Below are 20986 nucleotides of genomic sequence, written 5' to 3' on the forward strand. Positions count from 1 at the left end.
TACCCTAAACACGTCTCCTGTCGTAGTACAAGGATTATCCGCAATCCCCCATTTTGGCAAATACATGCTGAGCGTAAGATTGTTGATCCGATGAGTCAATAACGTAGATTTCAATGGAGATCAGAAAGCGGTCTGGACGAACTGTGACTATTCCAGCAGATATCGATGTGGGATCAAAGAGCAAGGTCGCTGTTGATATCAAGCGTGAGAAGGACGTGGTTGAAGCCAAAGCCAAACAGCTGGCATCATACGATTATCTGGCTCATGACCCAGAAAGTTTGATGCAAGAAAAGCTGAATCATAAGCGTTGGTGTACTGTTGAGAGTGATCCGGTAAGTTTCTACTTGCAATTATGGACTCCCAGTGGAATAAACTGACTTACATGGCATCAGGCCGTGTTTACGCAAATTCTTCAGGACATTGGGGTTCATGGTGCCAAAGTGGCGGAATTATATTCTTTGGATGCACAAGAAGCATTATTGTTACCTCCAGTATATGGACTTATTTTCCTTTTTCGGTGGGTGGATCAGGACGAAGGCGAGGAAACAGCTGCCCTCAATGATACTGTATCAGATCTGTCACCCACGGACAGCATACAAAGTCCCTGGTTTGCCAGCCAAGTGACTGACAATGCTTGTGCCTCTATCGCTCTTCTCAACATTATTCTTAATGCAGACGATAGTCAAAACAGCAATCAGGTTGACATTGGCGAGTACCTACGCCAGTTCCGAGAGTTCACTGCCGACCTCAATCACGTTAATCGCGGCCTAGCCCTTGCGAGCTTTGACCGACTACATTCTATTCATAATAAGTTTGCGCGTGCCGCTGATGCTCGCGATGCAGATCTTCAAATATCGCGCTTGGCCAAAGAAGCTAGTCGAAAGAAGCGCCGACGAAAAGAAGACGAAGGAGAGGAGGAAGCTTCGTTTCATTTTATAGCGTTTATACCGTTTGAAGGTGAATTATGGGAATTAGATGGCCTGGCTGGGTTTCCAAAGCAGATAGGGAATTCCAATAATTGGATCGAGAACGCCATTCGTCGTATTCAGCTTCGCATCGAACGCTACTCGAGCGATGAGATCCGGTTCAATCTGATGGCTGTCGTCAAGGATTCTTTGTACGACCTCCGACGTGAGACACGAGCCCAGGATGCAATATTACGGACAATTGAAAAGCGTTTATCTAAAATCTCATCAAATTGGCAGGACTTACTTTCCAAACAGCATCTAGCTCAGCAATATCGAGAAAGTGTCGATATGGATCTGGCATTAGTTCTCACTGACTCGGAAAACAAGGAGATACAGATTATTAGCGACGAATCGGACGATATCGCATTGCTTAAACTCCATGCTGCTAAGAGAGAAGCTCTTGCCAATACAATTAAACAGGCAAACTCTGAAGAACTAAGTCGACTAGATCAACAAGTAAGTGTGACTTTATCGAGACGTTTGAAAACAGGAACTTGCTGATTAAAATATTCTAGAAGTATGCCTTAAAGCGACAATTTGAGTATTCCTCATTTGTGCGGACTTTTATCGCGGAGCTGCGTGAAAATAATGAGAATTTCATAGAGCTGTTTGAGACTTCATGAATTTGAGGGCGGCTCAATTTAGGTCAGGAGTATACGGTCTTGTTAGTTGTATAAATTTAAATCAAAATCACTTTTTTTAACAAGATTCCAATGCAAAAAAAGCAGACTATAGCACAATATAAATCCAACAACAAAAGAAAGCCTGATTTAATCCGATAAAGTAAAACTCCGTATCTACCAAAATCAGTCTGAAAGATTTTCTAAAGCAGTCAAAAACACTTGCACAATTTCTTCAGTTGATTCCAGTCCAACGCTTATTCGGATCAAGTGCGGGTCCACACCATACTGCTTAGCCCAGTCAAGTTCAAGGAAATGGGCAAGAATAGTATACGGACATAGCAGCGTGAAATTGGTTCCTAAACTAGGTCCCTTTGCGGTTTCTACCGCATCAAAAAACTGGATAGCGTGTTTCGGTTCATGAAAAATAATCGATAACAAACCTCCATATCCGCCGTTCTCTGTTCGGCAATCATCGTAAAACTGCCGGGTAGAGCTATATTTGGGATAAAAAAGGCTCTTCACTTTTGGTTCAGCAAGGAGAAGGTCACAAAGTGCTTCCGCGTTAACGTTAATACGAGAAATACGAGACTCAAAGTCACGCGAATTGCGCTCTAAGAAGATTGCATCCTCAGCCCACAAGTTATCCTCATACTCTTTCTTAGCTGCTTGCTTCAAGTGACTGTAGTATCTGCTTGTAGGGCTGAGAACTAGACTGCCACCCATAACGTTACTATCTCCCGAAAACACCTTTGTTAGGGATGAGGCTACCATGTCGGCATACTCAAGCACGTGAATATTCTTAAAGTTGCCAATAGTTTCGTCGACAACGACGGCAAAGTCGTATTTATCCGCCAGTCGACGTACCTCGCGTAAGTTAGGACATTTTAATAGAGGATTTGACGGGAACTCGCAAAAGAGAGCCATGATACGTTCGCCAGATTCAAGTAACTTTTCGAGCTCGACAAGATCTTCAGGTTCGCCGTTGCCATAAAAGTAGCATCCAGGTCCCCATTTTTGCAGAATTTTGAGCGTATCAGTGTATGGGAACCCAAAGCAGACACTTTTGCGGTTCTCAAAACAAGAAAGTAAGATCTGGTGTGCGTTAAAAATAGACGACATTCCAGTGGGATATAAGAAGACGTCGTCTTCAGTCAGTCCCTTAACATTACGTGTGGTTTCGTGCGGTACCATATCGATAACCTGGGCAACGTCAAGGTTCTCGTCCAAGGTTCCAGCAATACGACGCCGCAATGCAACTTTCACCTGAGTCACAAACGAGATGTCAAGATTACGTCCAAAACGCTCCTCTAGATATGTAGCAAACTCGCGGGAATCGTCTGAGTCGTCTTCCGAACTTGGAGTGGTGGCAGCAGCAGCGATTACAGCAGTAGCCTTCTTCGCGTATCTTTTAAAGGTATGCGGAGCAATCTTAAAAGCATCAACAGCACTCTTAGGTTCAGGAGCAGCTTTCGCCGAACTAACCGCTTGCTTTAGACTGTCAAGACAGTACTCTGCAAGTCGACTTGAGATGCCATCGCCTGTGTGCTGCCAGAACGATTTTGCGAGCTTGGCGTCCGACTCTGGAAAGATGACGCATGAAATATTGGCAAATACGCCTTTCGAAGGAGGCGGCACAGCAACCTCTACGACGCGGATACTAGCGTCCTTGAGAGTCGTGTAGCGAGACATGAATGCTCGACATTTGCAGGCGACCGTGTATGAGGGAAAGATCAGCGATTTCTCGCCTGGTTGGCAATATCGCGATTCAATCAGTTGAACAAGCTACAAAAGTTAGCTAAAAACAACGTACTCTATTTTTAAAGGAAAAGGACGAAAATGGAGCCCATACTTGCTGAATTCTCTCGTGGTAGAAGAACCTATTTATTATCAGCACAACAATCCTTGAAATTCCTCACACAGCCCTAACAAACCGTACCTGGGATATCCAGATCGCATAGCTTTAAAAACCCATTCTTGTCCTTCTTCATACGCAACATTTGCTTCCCATGACGGAAGTGTTACTGATACAGCGTGCGGGGTGTTCGCCGGGATCGTAGCGCCGACAGTCGTCGGAGGTCGATCGATTGAAGACATTCGAGCTGCAAATTCACAAAAAACTACTTGTTAACGGATTAAGTTTTAAGTGACAAGCCAAAATGCAGTGTATAGAATTGAGAAGGTATATCGTATACACAAAGCAGCTAGCGATATGCCACGTCGATGATGAGCAATCGATAACTTGAGACTTCGAGAAAAAAGAATTTTGGCGGGCTCGACACTGAAAGCTAGAGTTTCCTACTTGAGTTTTCCACCTAAACTTCAATACATCGATTTGGTAATTTGTATGTCCCTCAACAGAGTACACTAATTATCAATAAACTAATATATACACGAGATGGCCTCTAAAATATTTTTGTAGCAGCATTTTGGCTAATTAAAAAGGGCTTTAGTGGCATAAAATTACTTTGACTCTAATATTATAGTTTTAAGCTATCCAAATTTGGTAAGCGCGGACAGTTGGGAGCAAAAAAAAATGGCGATGAGAGGGAACTCTGGCACACGAAATTTTTTGTAAGATCAGTACAACTACAACAAAGCCAATCCCCCGTTCTAGATTTACGGATCAACTTAAGGCAAGAAAATGGCAAAGCGGAAAAGGGAAGAGCAACTTGCAGGTGAAGCCGTGGCAGATAAAAATGGAAGTGCGAATGATCATGAAGAGGATGAGTACGAATCAGATAGGTTCGATAGCGACGGCGGTGCTTCGGAAGACGGCGATGTGGAAGAGGCGCTAGTGGGAGAAAATGGAGACAAGCCAGCGAAGAAACAGCATGGAAAGGCAAAAGCAACGCATCTAGCGGATGATTTGCGAAATCTCCAAGAGGCCGTGCAACTGTACAAGTCCAACATTTTCAAAATGGAGATCGACGAATTGCTCAAAGAGCTCAAGGTTGATGAGAACAAGACCAAGTCAGTTGACCGTGTCTTGCACAAAATCAAAGATCTCATTGACCAAATACCAGCGACAGAAGAAGAATTGTTGCTAGCGGATGCCGAGAAGCTGATTGCAGAGAGTGGTATTACAATTCCGTTTCCAGATCCGAAGCCACCAAAGGAAGCGCAATACCGATTTTCGTACACCACACCTTCTGATTTCAACCTGGTTGGATGCTATGCATTGAAGACAATGATTAAAAGTCCGGATCGGTTTGCGATAGACGTTGTCGTCGATATGCCACGCGCTTTATTTTCAGAGAAAGATATGCTCAACTATCGATACTTTCACAAACGGGCATTTTACTTGGCATACATCGCAGCAGCATTCAAAGAAAGCTCAGAGGAAAAGTTTGGATTGAGCTACGAATTTTTGGATGGCGATCATCTCCGTCCAGTACTCCGGCTTGATTCTTTAAAAGGTATTAAATAGATTACAGCGATCGAGATCAAGCGATATACTAACCTGACTATAGATGGAAATGAGTATGATTTTCACGGGGCAAAATGTTACATTCGCATCATTCCTGGAATAGCAAGGGACACATTTCCGTTTGCGAAACTGTCACCGACCCGTAATTGTGTTCGCTACGCATCCGTGTCTACTCAGCAGCAACCTTTAAGACCTACTCCTTACTACAATTCAAGCATCCTCAGCGATATGCAGCATTTTGAGAATACAGTTTTTATAAACAGAGCTATTAAATCAAGTGATGGGTTCCGTGATGCTGTCAAACTAGGCGATATTTGGCTGCGACAACGCGGATTTGCCCCATCGATGATTGGTTTCGGTGCAACGGAATGGGCACTGCTCATGGCTTCTTTGTTGATCGGAGGGGGCGCAAAAGGATCCAAGATTTTGGCTAGCGGATTTAGTAATTATCAATTATTTAAAGCAACGCTTGGATATATTTCCAGCACGGATCTAGCTAATGCGCCTATTGTCATTAATGGAGGAAGTCTCGGATTTGACAGCGAGGTATTTGGCGGTCGTCCGGTCTTGGTACAGAATGACTTAAATCTTAATGTGCTCTACCGCATGTCTTCTGCTGCGTATAGCAAGGTAAGCATATACTGTTAAGCTCTTGAAGAATATTAGCTTATTCGTTTTCGTTACTATAGCTCCGCCATGAGGCATTTTTGACGGTCAAGGAACTCGACGATGTAAACGGCGACCACTTTGATTCCGTTTTCCTCGAAAAAGTTGACAGCGTGATTTATCAGAGTGACCTCACGATCTGCGCTAAATTCCCAACTGAGGACAAATCGTACCGTGATTTGGGTCGCGTGTTCAATCCATCTTACTACGGCCATTTCTGTGACCGTGTGTACGACGTCTTGAAAACGGGACTTGGTGAGCGTGCGGAGTTGATCACAGTCCGAGCGAATGAGAATCAGCGATTTGATCTGGACACCCGTAAGCCTTCTGCCGCTGGCGAATCGATATTTACCGTCGGTTTGGTGCTTAATCCTGAATTCAGTCAGAGGTTAATTATACACGGACCTTCGGCAGAGGATAAGCAGGCGTCAGCAGCGTTCCGCAAGTTCTGGGGTCGCAAATCTGAGCTACGACGGTTCAAGGATGGAAGTATCATTGAGAGTGTGGTGTGGGAGCCGCATCAAGAGCGGAGCGTCGTTACACAGATTGTAATGTTTCTTCTTGAAAGGCATGTTGGAGAGACGATATTAAAAGGACTTTATGTTGTCGGTGACGGATTGAGCAAGTTGTTTCAGCAGGACAGAGATCTAGGAGAAACCATAGAGGCGAATGCGATCGCGACGTATCAGCGCAACTTGGATGACTTTGACTTGCTTCGCAAAATGCTGATTGATATTGACGACTTGCCACTAAAAGTGAGCTCTATACTTCCTGCTTCTGAACGACTGCGATATGCGAGTGTGCGCACGCCAACTGAATTCTCTGTATCTTCAGCAGATGACTTCTCAAATGTAGTGATTGAGCTTGAGAGCTCGGCCAAGTGGCCGAACGATTTAAAGGCGTTACAACACAGTAAGGCGGCCTTTTTGCTTGCGATTGGACAGAGTTTAAGACGCATTGATCCCATGATTGTGACAGATGTCGGACTTGATGGAGACCTTGATAGGATTGAGAATTTTGCCTACTTGAGTGTACTCATGCCCAGTGGATTCGGTTTCCGAGTGCGTCTGCACACCGAGCGTGAAATGGCGTTGCTACGGAACTACAAGCCTGACAAAGATCTGGGATTACGAGTAGTGAGGAAGTTAGAGCGCAGTGCCATGCTAGCGGCCAGACATACGACAGAGTTTGCGACATTGTGTCATCGCTACCCTTTCTTATCTGCTACCGTCCGACGAGTTAAGAAATGGCTGGCCTCTCACTATCTATCAGGCCATATAGACGAGATAACTGCTGAGATGCTCACACTAGCTGCATTTCTTAAGCCATTTCCATGGACACCGCCTGCTTCTGCATATGCAGGGTTCTTGCGCACTCTTTACTTTCTTGCGCAATGGGACTGGCGTAGTGAGCCATTGATACTCGACGTTGATCATTCTATGACTATTGCTGATATACAGAGTATTCGGGATAAATTTAGACTCCAACGAAGCAATGACCCGGAGTTTTCTCAGACTGCGTTGTTCATTGCAATCAATTATGATATGAGTGGGGTTATGTGGACCCAGCCGAACCCGACAAAGGTTATTGCGTCGCGCATGACCGCATTGGCGCGTGCTAGCTGCGAAGCCTTGAAAGGAAGTAGCGGCAGCGGAGGACTCGTTTTTGGGGGCGAAGCAGACGAATTTAGAAAGCTGTTTGTCTCGCCGCTCGAGGACTTTGATTTTGTGCTTTACTTGGCAAAGATACCTAGGACGGAGAATGCGTATCCACCGCCTGTCGAGTCTCTCAGCGATCCAGCTGAGTTATACTTTAAGGAGCTCCAGACTGTATTTGATGGCGTCGCCGTGTTTTTCCGCAATAAGCTTCGCAAGGATGTCATTACGGGAATCTGGGATCCTCGTGTGCTCGCCGAGCGAAGTTGGAAAGTATATTTGGGTTATTCTACACAGCCAGCTTACAAATCGGTCAACAAAGATGCGACCCCGACAGTGAAGGCGAATGTGTCGGGTATGGTGCGCGAGATGGAGAGGCTAGGTGGCGATATGGTGCAGAGAGTTGCGGTGCGGGGAGTGTAGAATTGCAGCATTTGACTATGAAGATAGTTATTGCAAAAGTTTTCTTTGTTCATTGTTAGTTTTAGAAATGGGTGCGCTTTTTCTTTTTTTGCAGAAGTACATATGGGCATATGCAAAGACGAGGTTATGCTGTAAATAAAATAGAAGAATGCATTTTATCAATTCAGTTTGTTTTGGCATTTCCATCATCAATCAAAACAAAAGCACGTGTTCAATAGTCTAAAATGACGCGTGCTAATAAATACGCGATGCACGCGTATATTAGGGCACAAAAGTGTGACGAGTTTTGGCCAATGGCGTGCGGCCGAGAAATCAAAACAAAAAAGGGGCTGGTTGAGGGTGTAAAACGCTTGATTTTGCAGATATAAAAATATGCTTATGTAAGCGAGCATACGGAGATATCAGAACGCTAAAACTCAATATGCTGAGAAAGATGATGATGATGAAATTGCCTCCAGCAGTATGCTATTTTATGGATATTTGTTCATAAATACATATGCGTTCTTTACTGTATTCATTAGCATTGAATTTTTTTTTGCAAAATTGCTACGTCTGAGCACATTCGATCCTCATCGTGACCTTGTCGTTAAACGCGAACCTGACGCGTTTTACAGACAGCAAATATGTAACTTGTTGATCAGACACTCTTCAACTACATATTTGAAGACCGTCTTCAGATATCGCCGAATGAGCCAAGATAATATACAGCAACCAAATTATAAATTACAAGCATAGAAATTGGTGAAGAAAGGCATAGGATTGATAAATAATGTACACGGGAGACTAATAAAACACAGGAGCCAAAGACTCGAGAAAAGACAAACACTAACCGGCCCATAATAACCCATAACCAACAAAAGGAAAAGATACACCACAGCTATTACTATATTCCATTAAACGTCACTATCGTAAACCACCGGAGTCTATCGTTATAGTTTACTTGGACGATGACGAATACTTAGTAACAGCCTTGGTACCTTCAGCAACGGCGTGCTTGGCAAGTTCACCAGGAAGAATAAGACGAACAGCAGTCTGAATCTCACGCGAAGAGATAGTACTCTTCTTATTGTAGGCAGCAAGCTTGGAAGCCTCAGTAGCAACACGCTCGAAAATATCATTGACAAACGAGTTCAGGATGGACATGGCTCGGTTGGAAATACCAGTGTCTAAATAAAAACAAGTTAGTTAACAAGATCGAAGAATCTGCCGACGTAGATCGCCACGAAAATAGGAGAATAGAAGCGCGTACCAGGGTGAACCTGCTTGAGAACTATAAGAGACGCGTTAGAAACATGAAATTATCGTAAAACAACAACAACAACACACCCTTGTAGATGTAAGAGGAGTAGGTCTCCTTGCGAGTCTTCGCGCGCTTCTTCTTGTCAGAGGGAGCAGTGGTCTTCTTTCCAGCCTCCTTCTTCTCAGCGGGAGCCTTTCCGGCGGGAGCCTTGCCAGCGGTGGCGGGCTTCTTCTCAGCGGCTTTGGGAGGCATTGTAGATAGACGGGTGGGTTTGCTTTGGTGTGGGTGTTAAAATTGAAGAGAGAGTGACTGGATGGAAACAGAAGAGCGGTAGGCGGCGGCGGGGGCAGGGCCTGCCTTTATACTGTGCTGCGGCGGTCGAGCATCAACGCTCTCATTCCTCGCGCCAACCATACCACCCTAACCCAGATTGATGCGCTGCCACGCAGACGCACTATAAAGACCGCGTCTGCGCCCGCCGCCCGCTCTGCCTCTTTTCCTATCTACACACACACTCTCTCTCAACAACAACAACAACAACCCCAACAAACTAATTATTCACAATGTCTTCTGGTGGAAAATCTGGTGGCAAGGCGGCGTCCGGCGCTAAGTCTTCGCAGTCCCGCTCCGCTAAGGCCGGCCTTGCCTTCCCCGTCGGTCGTGTTCACAGACTTCTCCGTAAGGGAAACTACGCCCAACGTGTTGGTGCCGGTGCTCCTGGTATGTCATTGCTTGTGCAATTATGTAATTGATTTGGTTGCATTGGATCAGGTGACGATTCGGTTTGGATCTGATGCAATCTAGTATGCATTTGTTATATTCTCTGAATACATCGCTGACCCTGATTTTTATAGTTTACCTCGCTGCAGTTCTTGAATATTTGGCTGCTGAAATTCTCGAGTTGGCTGGTAACGCCGCTCGTGACAACAAGAAGAGTATGTTAATTTTTTATTTTGATGTTTACGGTGTGCAATTTTTAATTTCTAATTTAGCTCGTATCATTCCCCGTCATCTTCAGCTTGCCATCAGAAATGATGAGGAGTTGAACAAGCTTCTGGGACATGTCACTATTGCCCAGGGTGGTGTTTTGCCCAACATTCATCAGAACTTGCTTCCCAAGAAGTCTGGCAAGCCCGGCAAGGGCCCCAGCCAAGAGTTGTAAGTTGGTGTGTTGGTGTTGTCATCTCAATCTTGTACTACTATTATCGTCATGTTTTCGGTATCAGGATGCTTTAGCAAAGGTTTTTAACGTTGATATCGGCTTGTGATTTGCTGTTTTTGTTTGGGACTGGTTTTATGTAATGGTAATTACATTGTATATTAGATTTGTCTGCGGATGTGTAATGATATATTCCCTTGAATTTTCTTTTACAAATGTTGTAGTGTAGATTAAAGTTCATGTTTTGGGGAAGAATATTTTTGTGCTGTGAATATAATTCGTAACTCAGATGCACGTGAAAGGGGAGTATGGCCGAGGTAATTCAGGAACTATCTTCAACTTTTTCAATCTTCTGCTCCTTATTTCAATAATTTTTTTATCGCCTTTGCTCCCTAGCAAGTGATGCCGGCCAGTTTCTTCTTACTGTAAAAAACTGGGCTCGGCAATGCCTTCTGCTCTTCTTTCGCGGCATACGCTCTCTCATCGCGTCATTAGAGACCCTGCCGTCTCTCCGTACGCACTCCCTGTTTTGCTTTATCACGCTCTTCCATTTTGCTGACACCATTTTTTAAGTGCTATTTTTGCTTTTCTTTTATTCTATGTTTCTGATGTGGGCCCACGACTGTTCAATGCCATTGTTCGCGCTCTCCGCAGCCATGACAGGCTTCGTCAGTTGCCTAGCGTCACAAAGCATATCTTACTCACAGCCTTCTCCTTGAGTGAGCTTCCTCTTTTCTGGGCATTACTTTTTGGATCTTCAGTATCAGCCAGGCGCCTAATTGAGGCTGCTATCATTCAGACCGGTGGCTTGAAACAACGTCGGCGGTACCACGGCCTGACCTCTTTCCTCGGCGCCGCAGTCGCGAGCTCGATTGTCATGCGCTGGCACCAGCGACGAGTGCGCAAGTCAGCTGCCATTAAAGAAATCGAGTCTGTTATCGATGAAAAACTAGACAGTCATGACCGTAGTCGCACAATCGATACCACCCTCTTCACCGTTACCGCTGCAGTTGACTACCTCTTTAGACGGGAAGTGCTCAACCGTAGTCGGTTGGCAATTACCGAGAGCTCATACGACATCATGTCTTTTGTGGCATCTTGTGCTATCGTTATGTACGCTTGGTTCTATAAGCCAGAGCGGTTGCCGAAGTCGTATAATACGTGGATCACTCGATATGCTGATCTCGATACGCATCTGCTGGAAATGTTACGCATGGCACAGAATCATACGTTTGCCTACGGAGTTGACAACGGGATATCAGAGATGATGGAGCCTATGTGTAAAAAGATTGGCGTACCTCGCGAATATGGTGACCCAAGTGTTTCGATTCCCCTTCCATGTGTCCTGATCCATGAGAATATGGCCACCAACTGCGAAATGCACGCCGTGCTTCGATTCTGGAAGTCATTCAAGGGTGCGATGTTGATTTATCTACCGCTCAATCTAATTCTCCGTCTGCGATCTACAAAGTCTGCGAGTAGTATAATGCAGAGACTATTGCTAGTTCTGCGTTCCTCAGCCCGCTCGTCGTCATTTCTTGGCTTGTTTGTCACACTCACTTGGTATGGCGTTTGTCTGACTCGGTCAAGACTCGGACCGTGGTTTTTCCCCAAGGCTAAACCGATCACTTGGGATAATACGCTGGGACCTGCTCTGGGTTGCCTTCTGTGCGGGTGGAGTATGTAACGTAATTTTACCGACCAATGCTACGGCTAATCTGTATTACAGGTGTATTACTTGAGGTTCCTCAGCGACGAGGTGAGCTTGCGCTTTTCGTATCGCCGAGAGCACTTGGTGCTCTACTTCCTCTAGATTTTGATCGCACATACGAGTGGGCTGAACGCGCGATATTTTCAGTCTCCTTTGCGATCCTTTTTTCAGCAGCCTCTACTGCGCGAATGAATAGATTAATTGGACGACAAGATCGCCTTCGACTGAGAGGAATGATGGGGTATGCGATAACTACGGTTATGAGATGAGTGTTGCTTTGTACATAGCTTGAAATTGCGGCTCGTTGACTTTGCTTTGCTTACTGCTTAGTGTGTAGACATACGTCGAGAAATTACTGTTTCATGTATTCATGTATTTTATTGAATGTATTACAGCAATATCCCCAGTAGCAAGCTTTCTTGACTCCCTGAATTCGTTCGTCGACCGCGTCGCAACGCGCGATTGTCATCCACGTGACTGCGTGTCTAAGTCATGTGGTTAGGGCTACTGCGTGATAACGTTGTCGCGAGTGTCGCAGCTGATGTCTAAGAAACGAAACTCTTCCATATTCGATTGGATTCATTATACGAGTTAATTGGTTTCAGCTGATGAATAAAGACACAGCTTCATTATTGTTTGGAGATTTGACGAATGCTGGTTTTGTATCAAGTTCGAAGAGTGCTGTAGTAAGCGCGTCATACCTGTCCTCGACAGAGAAGCGTGTGCACAGTATTTATGGTATTCAACACAGTTATCATATTATTAGATATATGCTAATTATATGTAGAACAAGCTTTGAAAGTTTATGGTAAATTCAAAGATAGCTCTGTGGATAGCAATGGTATCGTCCCGTTGCTAGACTCGACGCTTCTTGCTGTCGAACAACTGCTAGCTTCACTTGCTGCGAAAAATAAACTTCCAACCGCGACAAATTATTCTGAACTTGATGAAGTAGGCGTCAAGTTATGGAATCAGGCTACTGTGATGAGTCGACAGGCAGCAGATGAAGCCGGAGCAGAAATGCAAATTGTGTGTGCTGTTCGCACATTAGCGTGCCTAATTATCGAATGCTGCGAGCGTTTGACCAAGAACGTTGTTGACAATTTACGGGTCTTCAAGACATATCTAAAGGCATTGAAAATGTGTCTTGATAACGACGCCATAGATTCGTTGATGAAGCTGCTGACAAGGGTGCCAAAGATCTATGAGTCTGCGTTGGCTCATAAAGACGAATCGGCAAGTAAAGGAATCGTATACTCTATGAGCATCGAATATTGCATTCTTCGAATTTACGCCGTATGTGGAGTAGTTTATTTAGATGGTGTAATAACTAGCTGACCGAAACAGGCATGGAAGACAAATAACTTTGAGCTTATGAATACTTGGCACAATAAAATGCCACCTTTAAACGCCGATATTTCACTTCCCCAGCGAAAAATTCAGTATCTGGCTGAAATATTGTTCAACGTTGGGACAGAAGCTATCCAGAAGCGAGATTTTGAGCGTGCTACTACGTGGCTAAAGCGCGCTCTTGCTTTATATTCCCGTGCAAATACGCAAGACGAGGAAGAGGCCCCGGAGACTGTACTTGAATTGAAATACAATGTTATGCGGAATTTAGTCAAGGCTCTCTATAGTAGCGACGAAAGTAAAGCATGTCTTGAGGAAGCGAACCTCGTATTGCAGCAGATGAATGAAGAATATTCGAGCACAATATGGTCATTGCTGCTGAAGTTCGAGATTGTAGTGAAGGAAGGTGCATCTGCTGATGCATTATCTGATGGTCTGTTGAGTCAAATTTGGGGAAAACACTATTTTCATGTTACTAATTGGATGTACAGTGCTCATGCAAATGATATTTGTTGGGAATATTGACGCCACGTCCTTTCAAGTGTTTGTTCCCTTCTCTTACTTCACTTCGAGTACCTTTCTGACTCTTTATAATAGAATCATGTCGAAGACGCATAGCCTGGCAGAGATTAGTCCGCTTCATGCTAGCAAAGCTCTCGACTACTTGTTAACAAAAAAACTTTCGTTTGATGAGCATACTGAGTGGACTCAACGCGTCTTTCTGAGCAGAATATCCATTGCCGCAAAATCGGGAGCTTCAATCGCTTCTCTAAAAAATCTATTTTCTGGTACATCTTGCGTATTTTCAATTTGTGAGCCAAGTCGCTAATTGCTGGTAGAACTCGAAAGGTTGTTGCCTAGCGCATTACCTACGGAAACTGTTAATAGCGCACAAAGCGTAAGATTGATCTTTGACTTATAATAGATTCAACTGCTAACCCGATGATCTTATATAGATAATATGGAGTATAGCAGCAAGTTCATTTGCAAATACGGAATATGAGAACGCGAATCAATGGTTTAGACTTGCCATTTGTCCTATTTTTGTGAATTGCGGAGAAATTAACCGAGCAAAGATTGTGAGGAAGATCATGCTCTGCGAGTTTTATTTACAGCGCTATGAAGAACTTATTGATCAATATGAAAATAAAATGCCAGAGTCTGCACGAGAATCTCCATTAACTCAATTTTTGGTTTTCAAAACTGCGCTGGCTATGTTTGACGACACTATGGGTATATGAATTTTTGATTTAATAATAATATATTGTGATGTTGACGTTTAACTAGCTACCAAATGCCTCGATCTAATATTCAAGTCCGCGGCTTCGGACTCAAAGTTCCTCTCTGCATGCGCCATGGAAGCTCAAGAGAGAGATAATAAGCCGGTTACATTAGCAGCCATGAAACTAATACTTCAGAAAATAAGTCAGGAAACTCCCGCATCAGACGAAGATCACGACGAGTCGGGAATTCATATTCCTGCTCTCCTTCGCTGCGTTATTCGGCTGATGATATTTGACATCGACAAAAACTTTAGTGAGGAAGACCAAATTGAAAAGACTGATCAGCTTTGTCGATATTTTGAAAACTCATATGACATGGCTAAGCAGTCGCTTAATCGCAAAGTTCATGATTCGGCATTTACTTTTGACAAAGAGGAATACGAATGGTTTTCACGCACGGCATATAATACAGCTCTTAAATCTTGCAAATCGTGGCCAGCAGAATGCACTTTACGTTTATCTGAGATATCGCTCAAATTTCTTGACTTGTATGAGCAAGCCATGAAACAAACAAGGCAAACTAGCGCAGTTATGGTTGATGCGATATTGTGGCAGCAGATTGCAGCAATGTATTTAACGGCATCGGCTGCCGTCTGTCTTGCTCGAGAGCGACTTGCGATATTTGAGCAAAGGGAACTATATCAGTCCACGTTACGGCATACGAAAGCATTTTCTGCCGCTGCATCAAAGTATCTGGTATTTTTGTCTTCATCAGCGGCAGCTAGTTTAGGCGATGAGATCGATGCCAAAAAGAGAACGATGGATGTGAATGCCAAGATGGCAGCTATGCTTTCATTTGAATTTGAAGCGGCAGTAAATTTGGAGATGTGGGATTCACTCGCCGGTATCGCCGGCGCAGCTATTCGAATTGTTAATGGCGCTGATTCTGATATCGCTGATGAGAAGCCAAGAAATCTGGAGGATTTGAGGATATACGAGAGTTTGGTTGATATCTTACTGTCATCGAGCGGTCCTGCAGATGGTTGACTATTATTACCTTTTTATGGAGAAGGCATTGTGCTAACTGATACTTACAGAAGTTTTGGCCGTATTACAAGTGTGCATCTATTTTTAGACACAAGTAATGTTTTTACTGACATTGTATGATTGTAGCTGATACTGCGGGCAACGCTAGCTGATACTGGTAAGGACATCGTAAAGCTCTCGCGTTGGGTTCGCTGCATCCTGACAATTGCTCTTCCACGTCGCGCTTTGATTGCCGAGGATATAATCAACCAAGTACGAATAAAACTCAGTGAAGAGTTCAGAGAACAGTATCCAAAGGAAGAGATTCATTGGTTAACAACTACAAGTTGGAATTATGGCGTGGATCTATATTGGTTCGTTTACGTTTTAGATTATGGCATCTTTTAGTAAGTTGGAGGATATGGATAGCTGACATGTTTTAGTGCGAGTGATATGCAAGGATGTAAGCATTGGCTGGGTATTGCGATCCAGCTTGCCGGCCATCTATCTCCCACAATGGCCTCACAGGTTCGCTGAACGATTTACTATTGCACTGCAGCGTGATACATCAACTAACATTGAGTAAATATTGAACAGATGCTGTCAAAGTATAGCGCATTATGTAGCTCTAGCTCTACAAATGAGCAAGACTGAGCCAACAAGACACCTGTTTACAAGTATAAATTTTCTAGCTATCTGTTTCTGAGTAACTTTTGCGGTAATACATACGCAAAGCTTGTATATGTGAGCTGTAATAAAATAACGTGATTATAAACAATAAGTAGATTAAAAAATGCCAGATATAGTACAAGATCCCAAAGCATTCACGAGCTGTCAGCAGATTACCGCAAACGAAAAATAAAACACCATCCAGCAACACCCAACACAAGCAAAACGACTTGACAAACTTTACAGCTCTTTTCATAAATATAATAAGCTTTTCTTAAAATTTTAAACACCTACGGCTGTAGAAGAGCTGGCATCGCTCGCAGGAACTTTCTCAACTTCTGCTTCATCCACCGCAAACGAGCGCTCGCTAACGTGCTGGTCCTGTTTCGAAGCTACCCACTTGTTTGTCTTCGGTAAAGTAGCCCTGCCGTTGGGGTGAGAGTATATACATGATGGATTTATACATTTCGAATCGAATTTGCACGGCGTTGACAGCGGATGAGTAAATATGCAGTCTTGGCGAGTACACTCTGCGCCGTCGCGACAGAGTGTAGTAGACATGGCGTGACGATACTTGCAATGTGAGTTTGTGCAATACGAGCCGTAATGGCAAGCGTCAAGATAATTTGGCTTGTATGTCTCGTCAGTCATTACGCTGTCAGCACTGTTTAGAGCCGCCAGCGATGGGTGGGATTTGTCACAATTTTCGTTGGTGCAGCTCAGTCCTTCCGAGCACTGTTCACTGCTGAGGATCAGTGCGTCGCCATTTGATGGCGTCGGATGTGCAAAATTGCAATCTGCGTTTGCGCATTTGAGCCCAAATTTGCACAATGTCGAATTGTCACCCGCTTCCCATCGCGAGCTGCTGCCATTGCTGTATTGAGAATAACGTTTTTTTTGTTGAGGTTGAGTCTGCTGTAGTAACTGCTCACGCAAAAGAGCGGCCTTACGTTCGGCACGTCTCTGCGCATATAACGGGTTACCCATAGGATATAACGGAGTAAACTCATAGGTGCCATTGGACTCAATATACAATTGTGCGTCCTCGGCTGACATATCTTCCCCAACATGAATCTTTGGGCACGTTCCTTTAAGATGAGGGCAGTTTGGATAGAGCCTAAATAAATAATTAGCATTGACACGCGTTATATAAATAGAGGAGAAAGTACATACTCGCAGGCCTGTAATGGATGCGGAAATTTACACATATTGTTATCATGATATGGCCAATGCCGACATCGAGTTATTGCAAGCTTTATCTCAGTCGTTTCGGGATGGCCGCCGGGAAAAGTGTTTATAGGAACCTCATATTGATTGAAGTTATATTGAGATCGGTTTGGCGGTATGTATCCCGTATTTCCATTCATGATGTTGTAGCCATTGTAATTGTTGAATTTGTTGTAGTTATTAAATTTGCTCTGGTTGTGGTTTCCTACTCTAGAAGCGGTATCTGCGAATCCATGGAGCCGACTAGCAAACGACTGCGGGCGTTGTCCATTACTCTTCCCAATCGAGAACTGACTGCCGCGGACATTATGGATACCGCCATTCGTATTATTGTTACTGCCTTTGTTACGGATTCTGAAAGAGGCTGGACCAGTAGGAGTCGTATTTGCAGGAGGTCCCGCTTCTTGAGTCTGCACTGGGGCTAAATCGTTGCCACTCGATGGCGCGCTTTCTCCGCTCGTGAGTCTGTTAAGCTCTTCGAAGAGCCAAGATGGAAATCCTGCATCAAATCGGTCTGCACCAAGAAGATCTGCCATTTCAGAGCGAATCTGGTCAGCATCCTTGTTGTTACACATCATGATCACGACAAACTCGGATATAAAAGGAGTCTCGTCCTCTGCAAAGCCCTCAGCTCGTAAACGCTCGCCTACTGAGGCTTGCAGCGTCTCGGCGAGAGGAGAGCCTGCGGTCAACTGTGCTGATGCTGACATCTTTGTGTTATTGATATATTTCTTGCGCACAGGTCGTCCGAGGATATGAGATAGTAGATTGCTCGAATCGGTGCTGTCACAAGAGAAATATATTGCTTGTAAAGCAGGAGAAAAGCGAGAGGCGGTCAGAATAATTTCACGTGCTTTCTCGAGGGTTTTGTATAATAAGTAAGCAAAAGGGATTTGTACAAGATGACAGCGAGACTACGTAGTATTTCAAGCGCTCCATCTCCAACCACTTCACCGTCGACTCTACAGCAGATGTCTTCGTCCGCTCCACATCCGTCGTCGGCGACGATAGTGACAGAGCGAGCACCAGAAACAGATGAAGATAAGGATGCTCTTTGGAGCTCCACTCTGTCATGCCACGTCTCAGATCCGCAGAAGGAGCTTGAGGGTACGCAGAACCAGTACATCACTTATCTCGTCACGACCGAGTCAGACTTTCCTGCGTTCCAATCTCCAGAATTTAGAGTGCGGCGACGATTTTCCGATTTTGTTTATCTTTATAATGTTATTGTGCGAGATTATCCGGCATGTGCTGTCCCGCCACTGCCTGACAAGCAACGAATGGGTATGCATCATTTTGTCAGATACTGATCTCAGTGGGTAAACGCAACTGACAGTATTTGTTTTATAAGAGTATATCACAGGCGATAGATTTGGCAATGAGTTTACATCACGAAGAGCTAGTTCGCTAGGAAGATTTCTTGATCGAGTATCGAATCACCCGATTCTGCGCAGCGCAGATGTGCTGACTGTCTTCCTGGAGTCACAAGAATGGAACGCGTACATGAGGGCTCACCCAGTGAAGATTCCAAATGTGGGAGAGTCATCTGGTGTTTTTGACGGATTTAGCGATGCATTAATAAACGCATTTGCAAAGATCCCAAAGGACAAAGACGACTTCTTAGCGGCGAAAGAGCGTGCGGACAAGCTGGCTGATGACGTGTCGCACGCAGAGAAAGTCATGAGTCGACTTGTCAAGCATGAAATTGAATGGGAGCAAGACTCGCACGAGTTTGCAAGCCAGTTTGCAAAACTCTCGGCTCTTGAACCTAGCATGGAACGTGTCTTTCAAGCATTTGCGGCTAGACTAAGCTCGACTTCTGATGCCATTTCAAGACTTCGTGAGGGTCTTGATCTCAATTACGTTGTTTCGCTACGAGATCTTGAGAACTACGATGTTGCAGTAAAACAACTTCTCAAGCAGCGTGAGCAGAAGCAGTTAGACTACGAGGGCTTGCTCGATTACCTCAACAAGGCTACAATCGAACGCAACGTGCTTGCCTCCGGCGGAGGAAATGGATTCCTACGATCTAAAGTAGAGGATCTTCGTGGGGTAGACCACCATGTAGCAAGAATAGAACGCCTGCACAAATTGGATGCACGGCTTGAGGAGCTCACGAAAGAAGCTGAGGAGGCGCATGAGATTTCCATGTCATTTGATAAAGAGGTCACTAGGGACCTGACGGATTTCGAGCGGATCAAGGCTCTGGAGATGAAAGGTACTATGGGGACTATGGCTGACGAGCATATTGAGTTCTTTAGGACTATATTGGAAGAGTGGGAGCGGGCTATTCCTGAGTTGGAAGGCTAGCTAAAAATATAAAACTTTCAACTCGATTAGACTATACCACAGCGAGAATCGCTGGTGGATACATCTTCAAATATCGTACGACTAACAGTAATAATTGTAGTCCAACAATTACGGTCAGATCAACCAAATATCACCGGATTAATGTAAATTAAGTGCATGAATGAAGTATATTGCTATTTACAAGATAATTGAAATTGGAACACAAAACCAAATTTAGGAACTATTTCTTCTTTCCATCCAATCTAGAGTCTGTTGTGACATTCATGAGCAAAGAATTGCTGTCGAGGACCATCCTGTTACCTGACTTGCCAACAATGGAAGCAATCTCGCGAGCGGTGTCGATACGTTTCAGCTCAACATAATCCTTGCTCTTCTTAATAGCCTCACCAATAAGCTCGGCAGACTTGGCCTCACCTTGCGCCTTAACAATAGTTCCCTGCTTCTCCTGGCGGGCGCGATCGACAATGAAGGCAGCTCGCTGCGCTTCCTGCTGCGCGATCTGCTTGCTCTCGACGGCAGCCGTAAATTCAGGTGAGAAAGTCATGTGAGTGAGCGAGACATCATCAAGCAAGATGTTGAACTTGTAAGCACGCTTGACGAGGTTCTCGCGAACAAGTCGCGAAACAGCTTCACGCTGAGTGATGAGCTGCGAGGCATTAAACTGAGCGACGACGGACTTGAGCACCTCGTTGACGATCGACGGCAACACTCGTTCGTCGTAATCTGCGCCAAGCGTCCGGTAGATCGTCGGCAGGGCTTCGACTTTCGGCCGCGAGAGCACACGACAAGTGATGTTGACCATCTGCAAATCCTTGGTTCCTGTCAGCGAGGCAACGTTGCGCGGTCGGGCGCGCACGTCGTAAGTTACAGGGGTCTCGAACCACGGTAACTTAAAGTGAGTGCCTTCTGGGTAGATCTCGGGCCTAACGCCACTCAGTCTGGTGTATTTTATGGCGCGATGACCACCATCGACGTTGAAGAGCGAATTCGAGATGGCCCAGCTGCCGAGGAGCGCCGCCACTGCGAGTCCAGCGGCTCCGAAACTACGGCCAGGACTTGGTCCTCTACTTCCACCTCCGCTACGGAAGGCTTGCTCTTGAAGAGCTCGAGAGAACCTGCGGAAAGCCTCGTTGGGGTTGGGTGCTGACATTTTGAGTGCGTGAGGAAGAGGATGCAAAGCACAGAAAATGAGAAGAGATCAGAAGACTGCCCTAAGTGTTCTCAAATGGGGTTTGTGGTGTAGATGTAAGCAGTAAATAAAAGGGGTTTGTATTACAATTTGCTGTGCTCGGCCGGCTCAAACTGAGCA

At 44.8% G+C, this 20986-nt stretch overlaps 9 protein-coding genes across 9 annotated transcripts; 5 read left to right on the plus strand and 4 right to left on the minus strand.

Annotated features, from left to right (window-relative positions):
• The first annotated feature begins 38 nt into the window (after positions 1-38).
• On the plus strand, positions 39-1743 carry V2V93DRAFT_368156 (ubiquitin carboxyl-terminal hydrolase). The gene is made up of 3 exons (XM_066909735.1): positions 39-332; positions 393-1424; positions 1484-1743. The coding sequence occupies exons 1-3, from the start codon at positions 114-116 to the stop codon at positions 1589-1591; spliced, it is 1359 nt and encodes a 452-aa protein (XP_066766729.1). The 5' UTR covers positions 39-113; the 3' UTR covers positions 1592-1743.
• Positions 1643-3921, minus strand: V2V93DRAFT_368159 (pyridoxal phosphate-dependent transferase). Its single transcript, XM_066909736.1, has 3 exons — positions 3528-3921; positions 3441-3468; positions 1643-3373 (listed from the first exon to the last, which is right to left on the minus strand). The coding sequence occupies exons 1-3, from the start codon at positions 3683-3685 to the stop codon at positions 1775-1777; spliced, it is 1785 nt and encodes a 594-aa protein (XP_066766730.1). The 5' UTR covers positions 3686-3921; the 3' UTR covers positions 1643-1774.
• Positions 3922-4162: 241 nt separating this feature from the next.
• V2V93DRAFT_368161 (Nrap protein) lies at positions 4163-7928 on the plus strand. The gene is made up of 3 exons (XM_066909737.1): positions 4163-5007; positions 5062-5648; positions 5708-7928. The coding sequence occupies exons 1-3, from the start codon at positions 4233-4235 to the stop codon at positions 7760-7762; spliced, it is 3417 nt and encodes a 1138-aa protein (XP_066766731.1). The 5' UTR covers positions 4163-4232; the 3' UTR covers positions 7763-7928.
• A 614-nt stretch (positions 7929-8542) lies between these two features.
• V2V93DRAFT_209055 (histone-fold-containing protein) lies at positions 8543-9524 on the minus strand. Its single transcript, XM_066907010.1, has 4 exons — positions 9089-9524; positions 9012-9032; positions 8776-8928; positions 8543-8625 (listed from the first exon to the last, which is right to left on the minus strand). The coding sequence occupies exons 1-4, from the start codon at positions 9252-9254 to the stop codon at positions 8588-8590; spliced, it is 378 nt and encodes a 125-aa protein (XP_066766732.1). The 5' UTR covers positions 9255-9524; the 3' UTR covers positions 8543-8587.
• Positions 9525-9565: 41 nt separating this feature from the next.
• On the plus strand, positions 9566-10164 carry V2V93DRAFT_390898 (histone-fold-containing protein; the record flags this gene model as incomplete). Its single annotated transcript, XM_066912419.1, has 3 exons — positions 9566-9722; positions 9857-9937; positions 9995-10164. The coding sequence occupies 3 exons, from the start codon at positions 9566-9568 to the stop codon at positions 10162-10164; spliced, it is 408 nt and encodes a 135-aa protein (XP_066766733.1).
• A 77-nt stretch (positions 10165-10241) lies between these two features.
• On the plus strand, positions 10242-12638 carry V2V93DRAFT_368177 (uncharacterized protein). The gene is made up of 3 exons (XM_066909738.1): positions 10242-10674; positions 10735-11840; positions 11891-12638. Exons 1-3 carry the CDS (start codon positions 10607-10609, stop codon positions 12139-12141), a joined length of 1425 nt encoding a protein of 474 aa, XP_066766734.1. The 5' UTR covers positions 10242-10606; the 3' UTR covers positions 12142-12638.
• Positions 12639-16084: 3446 nt separating this feature from the next.
• V2V93DRAFT_385769 (uncharacterized protein) lies at positions 16085-18175 on the minus strand. The gene is made up of 2 exons (XM_066912249.1): positions 17314-18175; positions 16085-17257 (listed from the first exon to the last, which is right to left on the minus strand). Exons 1-2 carry the CDS (start codon positions 18075-18077, stop codon positions 16423-16425), a joined length of 1599 nt encoding a protein of 532 aa, XP_066766735.1. The 5' UTR covers positions 18078-18175; the 3' UTR covers positions 16085-16422.
• Positions 18176-18310: 135 nt separating this feature from the next.
• Positions 18311-19677, plus strand: V2V93DRAFT_345480 (uncharacterized protein; the record flags this gene model as incomplete). Its single annotated transcript, XM_066907882.1, has 2 exons — positions 18311-18651; positions 18719-19677. Exons 1-2 carry the CDS (start codon positions 18339-18341, stop codon positions 19675-19677), a joined length of 1272 nt encoding a protein of 423 aa, XP_066766736.1. The 5' UTR covers positions 18311-18338.
• Positions 19678-19698: 21 nt separating this feature from the next.
• Positions 19699-20848, minus strand: V2V93DRAFT_368181 (band 7 family-domain-containing protein). Its single transcript, XM_066909739.1, has one exon. It carries the CDS (start codon positions 20825-20827, stop codon positions 19898-19900), a length of 930 nt encoding a protein of 309 aa, XP_066766737.1. The 5' UTR covers positions 20828-20848; the 3' UTR covers positions 19699-19897.
• Between the last annotated feature and the right edge of the window lie 138 nt (positions 20849-20986).

This window comes from Kockiozyma suomiensis (genome assembly GCF_038497685.1).
Source record: "Kockiozyma suomiensis strain NRRL Y-17356 unplaced genomic scaffold V2V93scaffold_5, whole genome shotgun sequence".
Lineage (NCBI taxonomy): Eukaryota > Fungi > Ascomycota > Lipomycetes > Lipomycetales > Lipomycetaceae > Kockiozyma > Kockiozyma suomiensis.

What these genes read in the sequence shown, in the direction of transcription:
- V2V93DRAFT_368181 (XM_066909739.1), bottom strand. Translation starts at nt 20,827, where the DNA reads ATGTCAGCACCCAACCCCAACGAGGCTTTCCGCAGGTTCTCTCGAGCT.
- V2V93DRAFT_368177 (XM_066909738.1), top strand. Translation starts at nt 10,607, where the DNA reads ATGCCTTCTGCTCTTCTTTCGCGGCATACGCTCTCTCATCGCGTCATT. An exon ending in AGAGACCCTGCCGTCTCTCC is followed by an intron (nt 10,675 to 10,734) that starts GTACGCACTCCC and finishes CCATTTTTTAAG; the next exon opens with TGCTATTTTTGCTTTTCTTT. An exon ending in TTGCCTTCTGTGCGGGTGGA is followed by an intron (nt 11,841 to 11,890) that starts GTATGTAACGTA and finishes TCTGTATTACAG; the next exon opens with GTGTATTACTTGAGGTTCCT.
- V2V93DRAFT_368156 (XM_066909735.1), top strand. Translation starts at nt 114, where the DNA reads ATGGAGATCAGAAAGCGGTCTGGACGAACTGTGACTATTCCAGCAGAT. An exon ending in GTACTGTTGAGAGTGATCCG is followed by an intron (nt 333 to 392) that starts GTAAGTTTCTAC and finishes ACATGGCATCAG; the next exon opens with GCCGTGTTTACGCAAATTCT. An exon ending in TAAGTCGACTAGATCAACAA is followed by an intron (nt 1,425 to 1,483) that starts GTAAGTGTGACT and finishes AAAATATTCTAG; the next exon opens with AAGTATGCCTTAAAGCGACA.
- V2V93DRAFT_385769 (XM_066912249.1), bottom strand. Translation starts at nt 18,077, where the DNA reads ATGTCAGCATCAGCACAGTTGACCGCAGGCTCTCCTCTCGCCGAGACG. An exon ending in CATCCATTACAGGCCTGCGA is followed by an intron (nt 17,258 to 17,313) that starts GTATGTACTTTC and finishes TTATTTATTTAG; the next exon opens with GCTCTATCCAAACTGCCCTC.
- V2V93DRAFT_368161 (XM_066909737.1), top strand. Translation starts at nt 4,233, where the DNA reads ATGGCAAAGCGGAAAAGGGAAGAGCAACTTGCAGGTGAAGCCGTGGCA. An exon ending in CCGGCTTGATTCTTTAAAAG is followed by an intron (nt 5,008 to 5,061) that starts GTATTAAATAGA and finishes ACCTGACTATAG; the next exon opens with ATGGAAATGAGTATGATTTT. An exon ending in CTTCTGCTGCGTATAGCAAG is followed by an intron (nt 5,649 to 5,707) that starts GTAAGCATATAC and finishes TCGTTACTATAG; the next exon opens with CTCCGCCATGAGGCATTTTT.
- V2V93DRAFT_368159 (XM_066909736.1), bottom strand. Translation starts at nt 3,685, where the DNA reads ATGTCTTCAATCGATCGACCTCCGACGACTGTCGGCGCTACGATCCCG. An exon ending in ATGCGATCTGGATATCCCAG is followed by an intron (nt 3,469 to 3,527) that starts GTACGGTTTGTT and finishes GATAATAAATAG; the next exon opens with GTTCTTCTACCACGAGAGAA. An exon ending in ACCACGAGAGAATTCAGCAA is followed by an intron (nt 3,374 to 3,440) that starts GTATGGGCTCCA and finishes TAACTTTTGTAG; the next exon opens with CTTGTTCAACTGATTGAATC.
- V2V93DRAFT_209055 (XM_066907010.1), bottom strand. Translation starts at nt 9,254, where the DNA reads ATGCCTCCCAAAGCCGCTGAGAAGAAGCCCGCCACCGCTGGCAAGGCT. An exon ending in CTCCTCTTACATCTACAAGG is followed by an intron (nt 9,033 to 9,088) that starts GTGTGTTGTTGT and finishes CGTCTCTTATAG; the next exon opens with TTCTCAAGCAGGTTCACCCT. An exon ending in TCTCAAGCAGGTTCACCCTG is followed by an intron (nt 8,929 to 9,011) that starts GTACGCGCTTCT and finishes GTTTTTATTTAG; the next exon opens with ACACTGGTATTTCCAACCGA.